Below are 17,668 nucleotides of genomic sequence, written 5' to 3'. Positions count from 1 at the left end.
CAATGGTGGACATCTTGAAGCAAGTGGGGGCAGCAGACTGGGATAAGGAGAGATTGAATATGTCCTTAAACACTCCAGCCAGCTGGTCTGCGCAAGCTCTGAGGATACGGCTAGGGACACCGTCTGAGCTGCCAGCCTTGCGAGGGTTAACACACTTGAACGTCTAACTCACATTGGCCATGTAGAAGGAGAGCCAACAGTCCTTGGGAGGGGGCTGCATTAATGGCATTGTGTTATCCTTAAAGCAGGCGAAGAAGGTGTTTAACTTGTCTGGGAGCAAGAAGTCGGTGTCCACGACGTGACTGTTTTTCCCTCTGTTTTCCGTGATTGTCTGTAGACCCTGACATATATGTCTCGATTCTGAGTCGTTGAATTGCGACTCTCTGTACTGAGGTTTTGCCTGTTTGATTGCCTTAAAACTTTCCATGTTGTGTTCATATGTTTGTTCAGTGTACATGTAATGTATATTAGGTGCTCAATTTACTGAAACAGCATGGAAATCATTCGAGGTGATACAAGGGAACACTTATGTGAATTTTGTTATTGCTCTGCATCATGTTGAGATTTTCATGCCGAGATGATAATTTTCCATCTGCAATAGTGACACATTATCTCTTTTTAAATGTTATGATATTACAGTATATCATATGACAATACACATACTATGAGTTTACAATCTGGAGAAAAAGCTGCAAAGCATTGTACAGTATATTCTCCACTTTATGCCAGTTTCCCAGACAGAGATTAGGCCTAGCCCGAGACTAAAAAGCACAATGCACGGAAATAAACGATTGAGAGTTCATGCAGTAAACAGACCAATGGAACGCAGACGTGGACACCATAGAACGAGGACACCATCATTGACACCCATTCAAATCTGCTCTAACAAAGTGGATATTTGTAAAATCCATCATGATTTACAATATGTGTTCTAACAGGCCGACAATGTGGATACAAAAATCAGATTTGGATATATTTGGCTATTTTCACTGCGGAATGTGGAAGTTGTCATTTTCGGCTTTAGAAAAAATATCTGGTAATTGCTAACTCCCGTTTGAATAAACCTCACAGACTATATTTACTGGATTTCAGTACCATCCTTCTTAATACAGTACCATAGTGTATTTTTGGACTCTAGAAATCTTTTCTTTCAAATCTACAGGAATTTACTGATTCGGTACCACTCAACAGACTATTGTGGATGCATGGTATTGTTAAAGTTCTCTAATTAACACATTTTGGAGGTGTGCCTTATAAGACGCAATACTTCTTGCACCTGTTAGAGTACTGTACCAACGGACAGTAAGAGATTTGTGGTAGTAGTTCCCTAGAAATTAAATGTGTATCGGGAACAGATCAGAGTGCCAGCATGTCGCAAACCCTTAATTGGGGAGTTTTTAGCCTTGTCATTTTGATCTTTTTGCCCTGTCGTCACTGCCAGTTTGTAAGCCTTTGTTTAGGCCTAGGGAAGTGCAAGTGATATAAAAACACAACATATTTTGGAGTACGCTGTAATATGTAATTCCATATTAACTTTTAGTAATTGCTGTAGATGTATTAAAATGTAATTTAACAATAAAGTACTGTTATGCTATATATTTACTGCAGCTCCCGTGAGTCAATCAAAGCAACATAATAAAACAATCCCCATCAAAGTCCGTCGGTTTAAGCTAGAGATATTTTTTGCATGTGCTGTGTCTCAATCCACTGCATCTGCCTATGTTGGCCGTCCATATCTGCGGTGGTCGGCCGAGCTACAGCAGTGTTTGTCAGACCATGAGGCATCCCGAAAATCAGTCTTCTCAGGACGTATGTAGCGTCCGAATGGTTTGGCGTGCAAACTATTATGAAAGACGTTTTTCTCTACGACCCCCCCTACGACCCCCGCATTTATTTGGTTAGGCCAGGGTGTGACATGGGTTTTTTGTGGTGTGTTTTGTCTTGGGGGTGTCCAGCATTAGTCTATGGCTGCCTGAGGCGGTTCTCAATCAGAGTCAGGTGATTATCGTTGTCTCTGATTGGGAACCATATTTAGGCAGCCATATTCTTTGAGTATTTCGTGGGTGATTGTTCCTGTCTCTGTGTTTGTTGTCACCAGATAGGCTGTATAGGTTTTCATGTTCCGTTTGTTGTTTTTGTATTGTTCGTTTATTCGTAGTCATTAAACATGTATCAAAAATACCACGCTGCATTTTGGTCCACTTCTCTTCCACCAGACGAAAGCCGTTACACATACACATACAAACTAATGGAAGTATGTAGGTAGTTATATGTGTGGGTTAAATATGTGTCCAAAAACACAAATATATCTTGATCTTTTTTGTATCTCTTAAATAAAGGACAGACACATCAAAACCTTTTTCCTTAAGATTTTTTTTTTTTGACTGTGTTTTTTTTGCCATTTATGAATGTGTTATTCAATTCATTTCTATGGGCGATAGTAGTAAAGGTCAAATTTAATATTTTATCAAATAGGCGACATGAATTGTTGTTCATGCCAGTGAAATAAAGTAATGATGGACTGTCTTTTCTATTTGCTTATTTGAGCTGTTCTTGCCATAATATGGACTTGGTCTTTTACCAAATAAGGCTGTCTTCTGTATACCACCCTTATCTTGTCACAACACAACTGATTGGCTCAAATGCCAATTAAGAATTAAGGAAATTAAGACATATCACAAATTAACTTTTAACAAGGCACACTTTTTAATTTAAATACATTCCAGGTGACTACCTCATGAAGCTGGTTGAGAGAATGCCAAGCATGTGCAATGCTGTCATCAATGCAAAGGGTGGCTACTTTGAAGAATCTCAAATATAAAATATATTTTGATTTGTTTAACACTTTTTTGGTTACTACATGATTCATATGTGTTATTTCATAGGTTTCATATATTTTCTATTATTATACAATATAGAAAATAGTACAAATAAAGTAAAAGTAGTTGTGTCCAAACTTTTAACTGGTACTATATATAAACAATAGCCCAAATGAAGGCTAATTTTGGTGGGTGGCAATTAGGAGCTTCTGTATGTACCCTGCATGGGGGGGATGTGTGTGGCCTTTCCATTGCATTGGTCAAACTCTTACCTTCTCTATGCTTTTAAATTCAGGACTAGGCTCAATCTGTGTCTGGGAAAAAAGGCCCATTTTAAAGAAATCAGTCTTGATATAGAAACATATTATTCACAATTTTGATGGGAAAAGTTTAAACATGCCCATTGTACCTTTTGCATACTAAAGAGAGGCAAAGAGATAAAGACACATTTGTATGCAGCCTCAGTGTCAGTTGGTGAGGGATTGCCTAATTGTGATTACAAATTAGCCTGATAGGAATTCCTGAAGTCGTCGGGGCCCGGATTTATTTAATTAATTTACAACATAATATTAAGAATACAAAGAACAGTGTAACATTGACTAATTTCATAATTGATTATTTAATAGGAAATATAGCTAAGGACACAAATGTATGACTGTCCAATTTAAACCAATGCTATAAATATGCAAATATTTGATTTATTGTATGTATGACTTAGTTTTTTTGCATTTTCTTGTCAAACGGTTTTACATTTATAAATCATAATATCAGTCTATACTGTATATGATGTGCACATTTATTGTATAAGTTCCACAATGTCCTAGCAATAGAAAGAAAAAAATAACCTAAACTTGAAGCATGTAAATGTGGGTGTGAGAATATTTTTTTAGTTAGTTAATGGTTAGATTTGGCATGTGCAAGTTGAGGTCACAAGCTAGGTTTCTATCCAATTGGTGACAGATTTTCAAGTGAATATTAAAAAATGTGCATAAAACAATATGCACATTTTCCCACTAGAGATGTGCTTCCATCACGTTGACTTAATAGGATAATAATAAGCTGTGGGTGATGAGGTAGTGCACATAAAATGTTAAAATCAAATTGAACTCTCCTGAGTTCAAGTCCCTTGATATTTTTTGGAAAGGAGCATCAAGTGCATCACCTTGCACTTTTACTACCCTGTGAAGTTCATGATAACTTCCAGTGCCTTCAGAACGTATTAATAGCCCTTGACTTATTCCAAATGTTGTTGTCTTATAGTCAATGTACAAAATGGCTTACATACTGTAGATTCTCAACCACCTACACACGATACCCCATAATGACAAAAGGGAAAACATGTTTTTAGAAATGTATTGAGAAAGTATTTACACCCCTGAATCAATACTTTGTAGCAGCACCTTTGGCAGTGATTACAGCTTTGAGTCATTCTGGATAAGTCTATAAGAGCTTTACTCACCTGGATTCTGCAACATTTACCCATTATTCTTTTCAAAATTCTTTAAGCTCTGTCAAATTGGTTGTTGGTCATTGCTAGACAACCATTTTCAGATCTTACCATAGATTTTCAAGCATATTTAAAGTCAAATCTGTAATTTTCCCATTCAGGAACATTCATTGTCTGGTTGGTAAGCAACTCCAGTGTAAATTTGGCCTTGTGTTTTATGTTATTGTCCTGCTGAAAGGTGAATTTATCTCCCAGTGTCTGTTGGAAAGCAGACTGAACTAGGGTTTCCTCTAGGATTTTGCCTATGCTTAGCTCCGTTACGTTTATTTTTTTTATCCTGAAAAACTCCCCCAGTCTTTAACGATTCGAAGCATACCCATAACACCACTATGCTTGAAAATATAGACAGTGCTACTTGGTAATGTGTTGTATTGCATTTGCCCCAAACATAACACTTTATATTCAGGACAAAAAAGCAAATTGCTTCGCCACATTTTTTGCAGCATTACTTTAGTGCCTTGTTGCTACAATAACAGTGCCATGTTTTGGAATATTTTATTTTGCACAGGCTTCCTTCTTTTCACTCTGTCAATTAGTATTGTGTAGTATTGTGGAGTAGCTACAATGTTGTTGATCCATTCTCAGTTTTCTTGTATAACAGCCATTAAACTTTGTAACTGTTTTATAGACTCAATTAGCCTCTTGGTGAAATCCCTGAGAGGTTTCCTTCCTTTCCAACAACTGAGTCAGGAAGGACACCTGCATTTCTATAGTGACTGGATGTATTGATGCCCCATCCAAAGTGTAATAAATAACTTCACCATGCTCAAAAGGATTTTAAATGTATGCTTTTTTCTACCGATAGGTGCCCTTCTTTGCAAGGCATTGGAAAACCTCTCTGGTTTTTGTGGTTGAATCGGTGTTTAAACCCATTGAGGCCGGTAAGAAGGCGGGCAGGAAAAAAAATTAAGAGAGTGGAATATAATAAGAGTACATATGGGTTGCTGCAGAAGAATATTGATCATGAAGAGAGCGAGTATGAATTAACTGTGTTGGCAAAGTTTCAATCTCATCCTGATGGTGATGAATTATGTTTTTCTGCCCAGTCGGAATGACATTTTTGGAGAGAATGGATCCTTGCCTTCTGGCTGATCCATATGTGGTGTCTGGTTGAGTGGAAAAGAGGTCCGGGAATGTTTGGTCGATGAAAGGGACTCAAAGTGTAATCATGTAGATTTTTTTCATTTCTGCCTTCCAGACGGAGTGTGTGACTGGGGACAAGAACTGTGACTTGCATTCCTTTCCATAGCAGGGCGCAGTTGAAAGGAATGATAACTGGAGAGGTGTGAAATGTTGAGAAGGGTCAACCGAAGTTGAAGATTCCTGGTGTCTGTGACGCCCTCTGTTTGGTGCAACGGAGGTACAGTGGAGAGTGTGGTGAAACAGAGAAGACACTGTATGTACTACTGCGTTTTGATGCAGAGTTTTAACCAGATAAAGTCAAGTAAGGATGTAAAATCAAATCAAAATTCTAATGTTATTTGGTGTTCTGTTTTTAATGGGTGTGGAGTTAGTCGGTAGGGAAATTTTTTTCACAAAGTGTAATGAATACTACAGAATAGTAGGCTGATAGACTGCCAATACAGTACGTTGCGTTATTCACCTAAACTCAGCAAAAAATAAATGTCCTCTCACTGTCAACTGCGTTTATTTTCAGCAAATTTAACATGTGTAAATATTTGTATGAACATAACAAGATTCATCAACTGAGACATAAACTGAACAAGTTCCACACTCATGTGATGAACATAAATGGAATAATGTGTCCCTGAACAAAGGGGGATCAAAATCAAAAGTAACATTCACTATCTGGTGAGGCCACCAGCTGTATTAAGTACTGCAGTGCATCTCCTCCTCATGGACTGCACCAGATTTGCCAGTTCTTGCTGTGATATGTTACCCCACTCTTCCACCAAGACACCTACAAGTTCCCGGACATTTCTGGGGGGAATGGCCCTAGCCATAACCCTCCGATCCAACAGGCCCCAGACGTGCTCAATGAGATTGAGACCCGGGCTCTTCGCTGGCCATGGCAGAACACTGACATTGCTGTCTTGCAGGAAATCACGCACAGAACGGGCAGTATGGCTGGTGGCATTGTCATGCTGGAGGGTCATGTCAGGATGAACCTGCAGGAAGGATACCACATGAGGGAGGAGGATGTATTCCCTGTAACGCACAGTATTGAGATTGCCTGCAATGACAACAATCTCAGTCCGATAATGCTGACACACACTGCCCCAGACCATGACGAACCCTTCACCTCCAAATCGATCCTGGTCCAGAGTACAGGCCTTGGTGTAACGATCATTCCTTCGACAATTAACGCAAATCCAACCATCACCCTTGGTGAGACAAAACCGTGACTCATCAGTGAAGGACACTTTTTGCCAATCCTGACTGGTCCAGCGACGGTAGGTTTGTGCCCATAGGTGACGTTGTTGCCGGTGATGTCTGGTGAGGACCTGTCTTACAACAGGCCTACAAGCCCTCAGTCCAGCCTCTCAGCCAATTACGGACAGTCTGAGCACTGATGGAGGGATTGTGCATTCCTGGTGTAACTCGGACAGTTGTTGTTAACATCTTGTACCTGTCCCGCAAGTGTGATGTTCGGATGTACCCATCCTGTGCAGGTGTTTTACACGTGGTCTGCCACTGCGAGGATGATCAGCTGTCCGTCCTGTCTCCCTGTAGCGCTGTCTTAGGCGTCTCACAGTACGGACATTGCAATTTATTGCCCTGGCCACGTCTGCAGTCCTCATGCCTCCTTGCAGAATTCCTAAGGCACGTTCACGCAGATGAGCAGGGACCCTGGGCATTTTTCATTTGGTGATTTTCAGAGTCAGTAGAAAGGCCTCTTTAGTGTCCTACGTTTTCATAACTTTGACCTTAATTGCCTACCATAAGCTGTTAGTGTCTTAACGACCGTTTCACAGGTGCATGTTCATTAATTGTTTATGGTTCATTGAACAAGCATGGGAAACAGTGTTTAAACACTTTTCAATTAAGATCTGTGAAGTTATTTGGATTTTTACGATTTATCTTTGAAAGACAGGGTCCTGAAAGAAGGACGTTTCTTTTTTGCTGAGTTTATAACATTTGTATGCGGACCACGATAACAAAGAAGAAGAAGAAGAAAAGTGGTCACTGAATTGTTTGATTAGCATGAAAACTATGTAAACCATATGCCATGGCCATCTCAGTCACCAGTTCTCAACCCAATTTAACACTTATGGGAGATTCTTGAACCGCGCTTGACAGAGTTTTCCACCACCATCAACAAAATATCAAATTATTTAATTTCTCATGGAAGAATGGTATTGCATCCCTCCAGTAGGGTTTCAGATACTTGTAGAACCTATGCCAAGGTGCATTGAAGCTGTTCTGGCTCCTGGTGGCACAATGCCCTAAGACGCTTTATTTTGGTGTTTTCTTTATTTTTGGCAGGTACCTGTAGATATCATCATGATAAGTGCATCATCACCCCTTTGCAATGTTATGTCGGAGTCTTTGTGATGCTGAAATATTGCAGTTAAATGCTATGCTGTTAGATAGAATACTTTATATCATTATTCCAAATACTTGTATCATAAAGATGTTGACACATGTATATCATGTGGGTTTGTATGAGACATACTTATTTCAATCTCAAGTATACACGATTATTTGTTGCGACAAACTTCCTGCAAGTTTGTCAAATTTACTGTAAACTATATAGTGTGCCACAAAATGTTGTCAGAAGATTGAAAATTTTTGCCATTATTGGTGAATTTGCAGCAAAACATTGACAAAAATTATAGTTATTGCCACTAGAGGCAAACAGAGTGCCAGAGGTTTTTATCTGGCAAACAATTTTCGCAAGATTCTATTTGAATCTGTAGCAAACTTGTGGCAACAATACTTCTTGCCAGTAGTGACAAACAGTTTGCCAGAAGCCAGTTCTGGTGAACACGAGTTCCAAGAACAGTAACCGTTGACAAGCAGTCAGGGGTAGAAGAAAAATCTGTTGGAAAATGGAAACCAAGCTAGCTAAAATACCCACCAGGGTTGTCCGGTGAGTGTAACTTATTAAACTTCCTAATAAACTTGTAAATTGTGTATGCCAATTAAGGTCTGGTTAGCAATGTCATGTTGTGTGGGATAATTTGAAACACATCAGTTTCAATCTTTCAGCACGAATGACTTTCTAGTTAGCTAGCTAGAATGTTGTTTTTGTTTTGTGGTTTGTTAATGTTTCAGTGCATGCAGTACAATGCAAGTGGAACTAACTATGTTTATGAGAATAGTGAAGGGCATTGATGGCCAAAATGTCATGATTTTAATTATAATTTGATGAATAAAGCATCAATATTTTAATTATGAGCGAGCTTTCCCTATTCCTTCTAATTGACTAATAAATTAAATAATAATTGTTCAATCTGAGATGGAGTACAGTACATTGCCTTTGTCAATCATCTGCTTTACCAGCAGTGAGCCTGAAGTGCTTAACTCTGTGGATGGGATATAAACAAATTGAAGGCTGTTTAAAGTCATTTTTTTCAACACTTGAGGAGAAATCTTGCAACTCTTCATGATCCATGTATAATAATATACTTTTAAAAGCCAAAATGGTATGGGAATTGTATTTTTTTTCCCATTAAATGTGCTATGAATAGACTGTTAAAGCTTGTCCAAAACAACATCTCTATAGTTGTGCTTTTCATAAAAGAACAGCATTTTGGAAACGGTAACATAAATGACACATTAGACAACCAGAACTGAAATACTTTATAATAGGTTATAAAACACAATCATTAATTAATCATATGTTAACGTCCCAAATGGCAGCCTATTCCTTATTTAGTGCACTACTTTTGACCATAGCCCCATGGAATAGTGTGTCACTTGGGTCACACACTGTGACTCAGCCCCACAGCAGGGATGTCAACAACTTCATAAGTCATTTATCACTCAGTCACCTCCTTACAACCACAACTAAACCCCTCATTTCAAATTCAACAGTGACATACACACCGATTCATATTGAATCATCTCTAAATCTAATGCAACCATCTAGGCATATACCTCAATACCATTCGTCCATAATTATGTTTGTGTAAAGGCTAAAGGAAAGTTTAATAGCTGTGATGAGGTCAGAACAAGAAAATATGAATTGATTGACCCTTCAAACCTCACCTCCCAAACCTCTATACGGTAGATTTGAGATTTTAAGTTAGATGCTTCCCTTACCCTTTAGACACACACATACAGAGACACACATACAGACACACACCCTGCTGCAGTAGGAATGGAAACCCTGGGTACCTACCAACCTCCGAGGCCATCACAGTAATGTTGTGCCACGGCATGTCTTCCCGGTCCAGACTCTGGGTAGTCTGTATAACTCCGCTGTCCATGTCAATGTTAAAATACTTATCTCCATGTTCACTGAGGTTGATGAAATACCTATTTTGAGAAAGGAGGAGGTAGAGGATAGTTTAAAAACGCATTAATACCGTTTCTGCACAGTCTAATAAAAATGTCATGCAGACCTGTGGAAATGGGAAATGCATCACAATATAAAAACAAATTACCCTTGAAGGGTTGATGTCAAATGTATCCCTGTGTGCTATGGAGTCTACGGTCCACAGTTTACAGTACAGTGGGTCTGCATCCCAAATTGCACCCTATTCCCTATTTAGGGTGCTACTTTGACTAGGGCCCATAGGACTAGGGCTCACTATAAGATCAGGACCCATAGGACTGCATCAATCTAAGTATCATAATAAAAAACATCCCCATCAAAATATGTCAGTTTAAGCTACATATTTCAGTTTTTTTGGGGATGGGCTGTGTCTCAATCTGCCTATGTCCGCCTTACGCATCTGCTTTCGAAGATGGCCGAGCTACAGCAGTGCAGTGATGTAAAGTACTTAACCCTTGTGTAGTCTGAAAATTCTGTATACTCCCCATGTCCTAAAGGTAAACAATTACCCGCCTTCACTAAACCCCTAAAATAAAGCAGCTTAATTGAATTTTAAACCCCAAATCTATTTTGCATGAAGAAACAACCTGTCATTCATCACAAACTTGTGAATATCTGGGTTTTCCCTTTTCACAATGCAGAAAGACTGCATTTAATCAGTGGACACCACCTGTTTTTATTACAACACACCTGTCATAATTGTTTTATTTACTAAAGTAGAGGTTTATTATTATTATTGCTAAAGATACTGCATAGGTGTAAACAATTCATTTTAGCAAGAGATAGCTCTTGTATAGCCTAAAAGTTGAGGAAATGTGAAGAAAGTAGTTTTGAATGCATTTTATTGAAAGGAAGCAATAACAGTCTTGAACATTTTTGGCATCATAGTGATATATTCTGTACAATGAGGAATTCAACTGCAAAATACTAGTCTTCTCACATTTTTTTAACCATTGACCCCACCCTCAAGGTGTATAAACAACAACAATAAATAAGAATAAAATAAGATTATAGATACAAACAAAAATGTGAAGAACATAAATCAATCAAATTTAATTAGCAAACATGTAGGACAGTATGAAAGTGTGTGTTCATGGACTTGCAGATGTATTTATGACGTGCAGGACATAGTATTTGTTTTACAGTCCTTCTTTGGGGGAAAAATGGGCAAATCCTCCTCTTGCCTGCCCCAACTGCATCCTCAGGTGGATCAGGACAAGATTCAACAGCTTTCACAAGTGCTGCAGAGGCTACTGTGCAGGGGAGGTGCTCCCTTCTTTGAATGTGTGGGGTTGCAAGTGCCTTTCCCAGCTGCTCCAGGAACACCTTCCTCTTGTTCAGGTTATCAGGCATCCATTTAGGGTTGATCTTGTTCCACGAAGGCATTGTATGAGGACACATTAATGATGTTATGGAAGATGACCAGGGACCAGCAGGCAGTCATCCTCCTGCAGCTGTAAGTTCCAGTCACCTTGTCCAGGTTGTCCACGCCTCCTTTGTTGTGGTTGTCGTCCAGGATGACGCCTGGCTTCCTGTCCTCATGATCACTGATCTCAGCCGTTTTGTGCTGTGTGCTCAGGAGGGCCACATTCTTGTTCCTCTTTGGGAGGTAAAAAACTAGAGTGGTAGTGGGGGTGAAGGTAAACTTTGATGAGAAGGCCTCTCTCCCCCTTTTTGCGAGGAGTGCAGGGAGCTCAGGCTTGTTCTTTCTAACTGTGCCAACCATGGTAATCCTCCTCTTCAGGAGCTGCTGGCTGAGTTCGATCAGTAGCACACATAATCTCAAATTCTCATTGTATGTGTGTGTGTGTCTTTGTGGTTTTAGTGGTGTATAAATTATTTTATAACTGCCGGGTCAAAATGACCCTAAGACAATCTTTGTACCCTGGTGGTGTACAGCTTTTATGGAAATATGAACAAAGGCGATGTTTCACTTTTTCTAATGTTGTGGTCACTCAAATTTCATGTTGAAAAATGATTATGTAGGGGGTTTTCTCTGTGTAAGTTTCTGTATTTATTTTCTTAGTCAACCTTGTGTTCTGTTTCGTTGTGTTCTTGAATGTAGCCCTGTTTTCATTGATTTCACCTGTGTTAGTTACTCATCTGGTCTCATCAGCTCCTCATTTAGTTCACATCATTCTGTTTGTGCCTTTGTGAGGTATTGTTCATTTTGACTACTAAGCCTTTTTCAAGCTTGTTTGTGACAACCAGTTAGAGCCTTCAGTCCTTGTTTTGATTCACCTGCCTGTTTGCCTACCTGTGTATGACCATTGCCTGCCCTTGACCACGATTCCTGCCTTTTTTGAAGCGAAATAAACACTTGCCGCACGCTGAGCGTGAATATACACATTCTTCTCCCTGAGTATTCCCTACAGAATACCTCACACAAAACCGGAATGGATTTAGGGGAGCTACAGCTGCGCATAACCCAGTAAGAGAATCGTATTTGTGAAGCGTATGTGAGAAGTGCATCTTCTCCGCCAGCCTATCCTTGTTCCTCCGGTGCCTTGGTATCGTAACCCATAGCCCTGCTTCATTCATACCCATGCATGGAAAATATGAGGGATCACCTGGGAAATGTCAGGGATTTCTGATGCAATGCAGCAAATACATTGAGAACAACCCCACTAACTTCGCCATCGAAGTTAGTGGGGTTGTGCTCAATGTATTTACAGGCAAAGCCCTGGATTGGGCCACTGCCATATGGACTGCCAACAGCACAGAACTCGGATCCAAGACCAATTTCCACACCCTCTTCAAAGAGGTATTCGATCACTCTCATTCCTGTCATCCTATAGGACACCTCCTCATAGAACTTCAACAAGGACGCAATTCAGCTGCCGAGTATGCCCTTGAGTTCCGCACCATGGCTGGAGGGAGTGGATGGAGTGAGTCTGCTTTACTTACTGTCTACCGAAGAGGGTTCAATAGGGAACTTCAGGCGGAGCTGGCCTGTAGAGGTGACCTTCAGGATTTAAATCAATACGTTCATATGTCCATCTCCATCATTGCCGACCGCCAAAGAACTCTGCCACACAAGAACCCGAAACCTTCTCTTTCCATGATTCTGCCATCCCGTCCAAGTCTTCCAGAGCCCATGCAGTTGGGCCATGCTCCTCTCCAGTGTATCGAATGTCAAAGAAGGTCCAAGAAGGGCTCTGCCTATACTGTGGAGGGAAAGATCATCTACTCAGCCATTGCCCTGTTTGCCCCCCATGGAGAGATGAGAAGGGTCCCTCTGCTGCCATGCAGGTAGGTGTGTCCTTATTTCTAAATATCTCCCCGAAGCAATTCGTCATCCTCGTATTGATAACTGTGAAGTAGAGGGCTTGATAGGTAATTTTATCGATCACCAGCTAGTACAAGAGCTTGACAATGATCTAACCCCTGTCACCCCTCATTCTCCCTTAAGGATTAACACCCTGAACGGGCAGCCACTGGGCACGGGCTTCATTACGCACCTAACAAAGAGTGTCACCCTCCAGATTGGAGTCTTCCACACCGAAACTCTTCAACTCATGGAACTCTCCTCCCCCAAACAGCCACTCATCCTCAGACACCCAAGGTTTTGTCGTCACGACCCTGCCATCTCGTGGCGACAAGGTGAACTACTGTCCTGGTCTTCTACCTGCGTCACCAGTTGTCTCAGCCTACCCTGTAGAGTCACCACCATTGAGGCCTCTGCCTTTGCAGTGCCACCCACCATACCATCTGAATACGACCAGTACAGCAATGTCTTCAGCAAAATTAAGGCCTCCACTCTGCCACCACATCGCCTAGGGGACTGTGCTATTGACTTACGCCCTGGAGTGTCCCCACTGAAGGGCCGTGTTTACCCCCTATCTATCCCGGAAAATGAGGCAACAGAGAATTACATTGATGAATCACTAAAATGCTTTCATTTGTCCTTCTTCTTCCCCAGCTTCTTCTTCGCTGGTAAAAAGGACAGTGGTCTCCGTCCATGTATTGATTACCGTTCCCTGAATGACATCACGGTAACGAACCATTTCCCTCTTCCTCTGATCCCAGTGACCCTTGAACAAGTGGGCCGCCCCAACATCTATACAAAACTCGACCTGCGAAGTGCATATAACCTTATCCATAAAGGCGACAAATGGAAGACGGCCTTTATCACCAGACAAGGGCACTACGAATAACTGGTCATGTCCTATGGCCTCACTAACACCCCCGCCGTCTTCCAATCCTTCACAAACAAGGTTTTCCAGGATATAATCAACTGCTTTCTCATCGTCTACATTGATGACATCCTGATTTACTCACACTCCCTGAATGAACACATACAGCATGTGCAAAAGGTTCTTCAACGGCTCCTTGACCATAACCTTTATGTGAAGACTGAAAAGAGCACCTCCCATGTAACCTTTCTAAACTTCTTCAGTTTCGTACGGACACCTGGAGGGGTCAGCATGGATGAGAACAAAGTCACAGAGAACAAAGTCACCAAACCCACCACCGTTAAGGAACTCCGACATTTCATTGGGTTCTACAACTACTATCGCCGGTTCATTCGGAACCGCCTCTTCACCTCAGCTCACCTTCGCCAACCTGATCCGTCCTTTCCTTTCACCCTGGAGGTGGATTCCTCCGAAGTAGGAGTAGAAGCCATCCTCTCTTAGCGGGTGGGAACACCTCCAAAATCACATCCCTGTTGCTTTCTTCTCCAGGAAGTTATCCCCTGCTGAGAGGAATTACGATGTGGGGAACAGAGAACTCCTCGCCATCAAGCTGGCTCTCGAAGGAGTGGCACCATTGGTTGGAGGTCGCACAACATCCTTTTCTCATCCTAACAGATCATCATAATCTGGAATATATCAGAGGGGCCAAGAAGTTGAACTCCAGACAAGCCAGCTGGGCTCTCTGCTTCACACGTTTCCATTTTTATGTTACTTACATCCCTGTAAAGAAAAACGTAAAAGCTGGTGCTCTCTCCCGCCAGTTTGACCTTCTGTCCAGTAACTCAGACCCTACACCCATTCTTCCTTTCTCATACATTAAGGGACCGGTACAGTGGGAGGTTCACTCTGCCATACAAGAAGCCCTAACCTCAGACCAGGCTCCTCCTGAGACACCAGCTGGGAAGAATTACATACCAGCAGCTGTTAGCCCCAACTGATGCAATGGTGTAACAAGTCCTTGGTGTCAGGACATCCAGGCATTACACGATCCACCGAACCACTAGCCCGTAAATTCTGGTGGTACTGTAACGTTCTGTTTTTATTTTCTTAGTCAACCTTGTGTTCTGTTTCGTTGTGTTCTTGTACGTAGCCCTGTTTCATTGTGTTCTTGAACGTAGCCCTGTCTTTCATTTTTGTTCATTTCTTTCACCTGTGTTAGTTACTCACCTGGTCTCATCAGCTCCTTATTTAGTTCAGTTTATTCTGTTTGTGCCTTTGTGAGGTATTCTTCATTTAGACTACTAAACCTTTTCCCAGCTTGTTTGTGTGAACCAGTTAGAGCCTTCAGTCCATGTTTTGATTTACCTGCCTGTTTGCCTACCTGTGTATGACCATTGCCTGCCTGTGACTATAATTCCTGCCTTCTGTGAATGCGAAATTAACATCTGCCATGCTCTGCTCGTGAATCTACACTTTTTATTATCCCTGAGTATTCATTGCACTCTGTTTTGATCCTTAAGATGTAACAAGGGTTAAGTATACTTTAAAGTACTATTCAATATTTTTACTCCACTACATTCCTACAATTAATTTTAGTTTTTACTCCACACATTCTCCCTGTCTCCCAAAAGTGGTCATTACATTTGGAGCACATAGAAGGACAGGAAAATGGTCCAATTCACCCACTTATCAAGAGAAAATCCCTAGTCATCTCTACTGACTCTGATCTGGCAGACTCACAAAACACAAATGCTTTGTTATAAATTATTTCTGAGTGTTAGAGTGTGCCCCTGACTATCCATATTAAATATCATAAAAATAATAATAATTAAATCATGCCATCTGGTTTGCTTAATATAAGGAATTTGAAATAATTTATACTTTTACTTTTGATACTTAATAAGTATATTTAAAACAAAATACTTTTACTCAAGTATGATTTTACTGGGTGCCTTCCACTTTTTTACTTGAGTCATGTTATATTAAGGTATTTTTACTCAATATGATGAATGGCAACTTTTTCAACCACTACAGTGGTGTTTGTCAGACCATGAGACATCCCGGAAATCGGTCTTCTGATGAAAACGTCTGTAGCTTCGAATGGTTTGGCCTACAAACTAATATGGCCACTCTAAGCTCTCTGTTTTGCTCTACAACCCCCACGGATCACGTTTGAAGGTGATCCATATATAATTAATGGATGTATGGAGGTAGTTTTGTTGCAACACAAATCAGAGGTTAAATGTGTATCTAAAAAACGAAAATTTCATGAGCTTTCTTATATCTCCTCGATATAGGACAGACACTTCAAAACCGTATTCATTATGATTATTTTTTGACTGTATTTTACTGCCATTTATGAATGTGTTATTCAATCCATTTCTATCGGCAAAAGTACTTTTACATTTGACATGTTATTAATTTAGCAGACGCTCTTATCCAGAGCGACTTACAGTGCATGCATTTTCATACTTTTTTCCGTAGTAAAGGCAAAATTCAATATTTTATCAAATTATATATATTTGTATATTTATAATTAAAGAGGTCCTAAAATGTCAAATAAAACAGCTATATAATGCATGTTAAGACCATTTTAAAACAATTCCATATGTTAGCCTATATGCAGGTCAGATTTTTATTATGTGTGAAATGAACATTGAATGTGTGGTTGGTAATTTATCTTTTAATGAACCAATTAAGACTGAAAGAGAGATGTTAACAGCAAGGTTCAAGCGTTTGGTGATTACATGGGAGGAATCAAAAACAGAATGGGCGTTTGCATGACTATGTGTTTCCATAAGACGTTGAAATAGTGAAATGTTTTTAAGTGTGAAATTTTGACAGCACCAAAAATGCCTAAACACAACCTCATATCATATCAATTGCTTGGTGTGGTGGATTTTGCATCAGTCTATAAGGTAACTGAATATGATGGCAAAAGTTACACTCTCCTGGTAAACTGAAATCCTCCAACAAAGTTTGCCTGTCAATTATTCACATATCAGTGTCCTGAGATGGACATTTGCTAATGCCTATACTCCTTGCAGGGGTCAAGTAAGTCCAGAATTGGGCAGGTTACTTTATAAATGTAATATTTACAGGTTCTAGTTAACTGTCCAAAATTGTAATCAGTAACGTAACTTTTGGATTACCAAAACTCTGTAACATAATCGGATTACTTTCAGTTACTTTCGAAATGCTTTCCCCATAAAGAGATTCTCCAGTACTTCTGTATACTTTTAGCCAGTTGTTCTGAAAGTAGGGGGGCTGGCGCACGTATGGGAAAATGTAGGAAAAATGGCACCAAACAGTTGCTTTCAAACTAGGATTTTTGTGTCTAATTGAGGTAAAACAGTAATTATGCTCATAGATTATATGCATGTATGAACTACATATTGACACATCAAGCCCAAAGAGGGAGGTTTAAAAAATGCTAATTATTCACCAAAATTCCAGAGTATGTCTTTAAGAGGCATTAGAAGACAAAAAGGATCAATCAAACGCATTTGGTGTGTCATCATAGAGGTCTCTGACTTGTGGTGGAACAAACGTAAACTTGTGGCTTTTTTCACTGCTGAATTAAATATCATTGAGAAAACTGAAAGGTGTCATAATGTATTTTTTTGCAAGCATATTTTATAAATGTAAAACCCCTTTCATTGCAATATAGATCATGTTTTTATGGTTCTTCAAATAACCTTTATGAAGAATGGTTCTATAAAGAATGATTATTTGTAGATCC

General features: G+C 40.1%; 1 protein-coding gene across 1 annotated transcript in view; it reads right to left on the bottom strand.

Annotated features, from left to right (window-relative positions):
• The window catches only part of LOC135523160 (cadherin-18-like), a 217,440-nt gene that overhangs the window by 34,214 nt on the left and 165,558 nt on the right, over nt 1–17,668 (bottom strand). Inside the window, exon 8 of the mRNA XM_064949884.1 lies at nt 9,635–9,771. Within this exon, the coding sequence (XP_064805956.1) occupies nt 9,635–9,771 (137 nt within the window). The remainder of the gene's footprint in view (nt 1–9,634; nt 9,772–17,668) is intronic.

Source organism: Oncorhynchus masou, chromosome 30 (genome assembly GCF_036934945.1).
Source record: "Oncorhynchus masou masou isolate Uvic2021 chromosome 30, UVic_Omas_1.1, whole genome shotgun sequence".
NCBI lineage: Eukaryota > Metazoa > Chordata > Actinopteri > Salmoniformes > Salmonidae > Oncorhynchus > Oncorhynchus masou.
The sequence above is the reverse complement of the archived record's forward strand: the minus strand, read 5'-3'. Positions and strand labels throughout refer to the sequence as shown.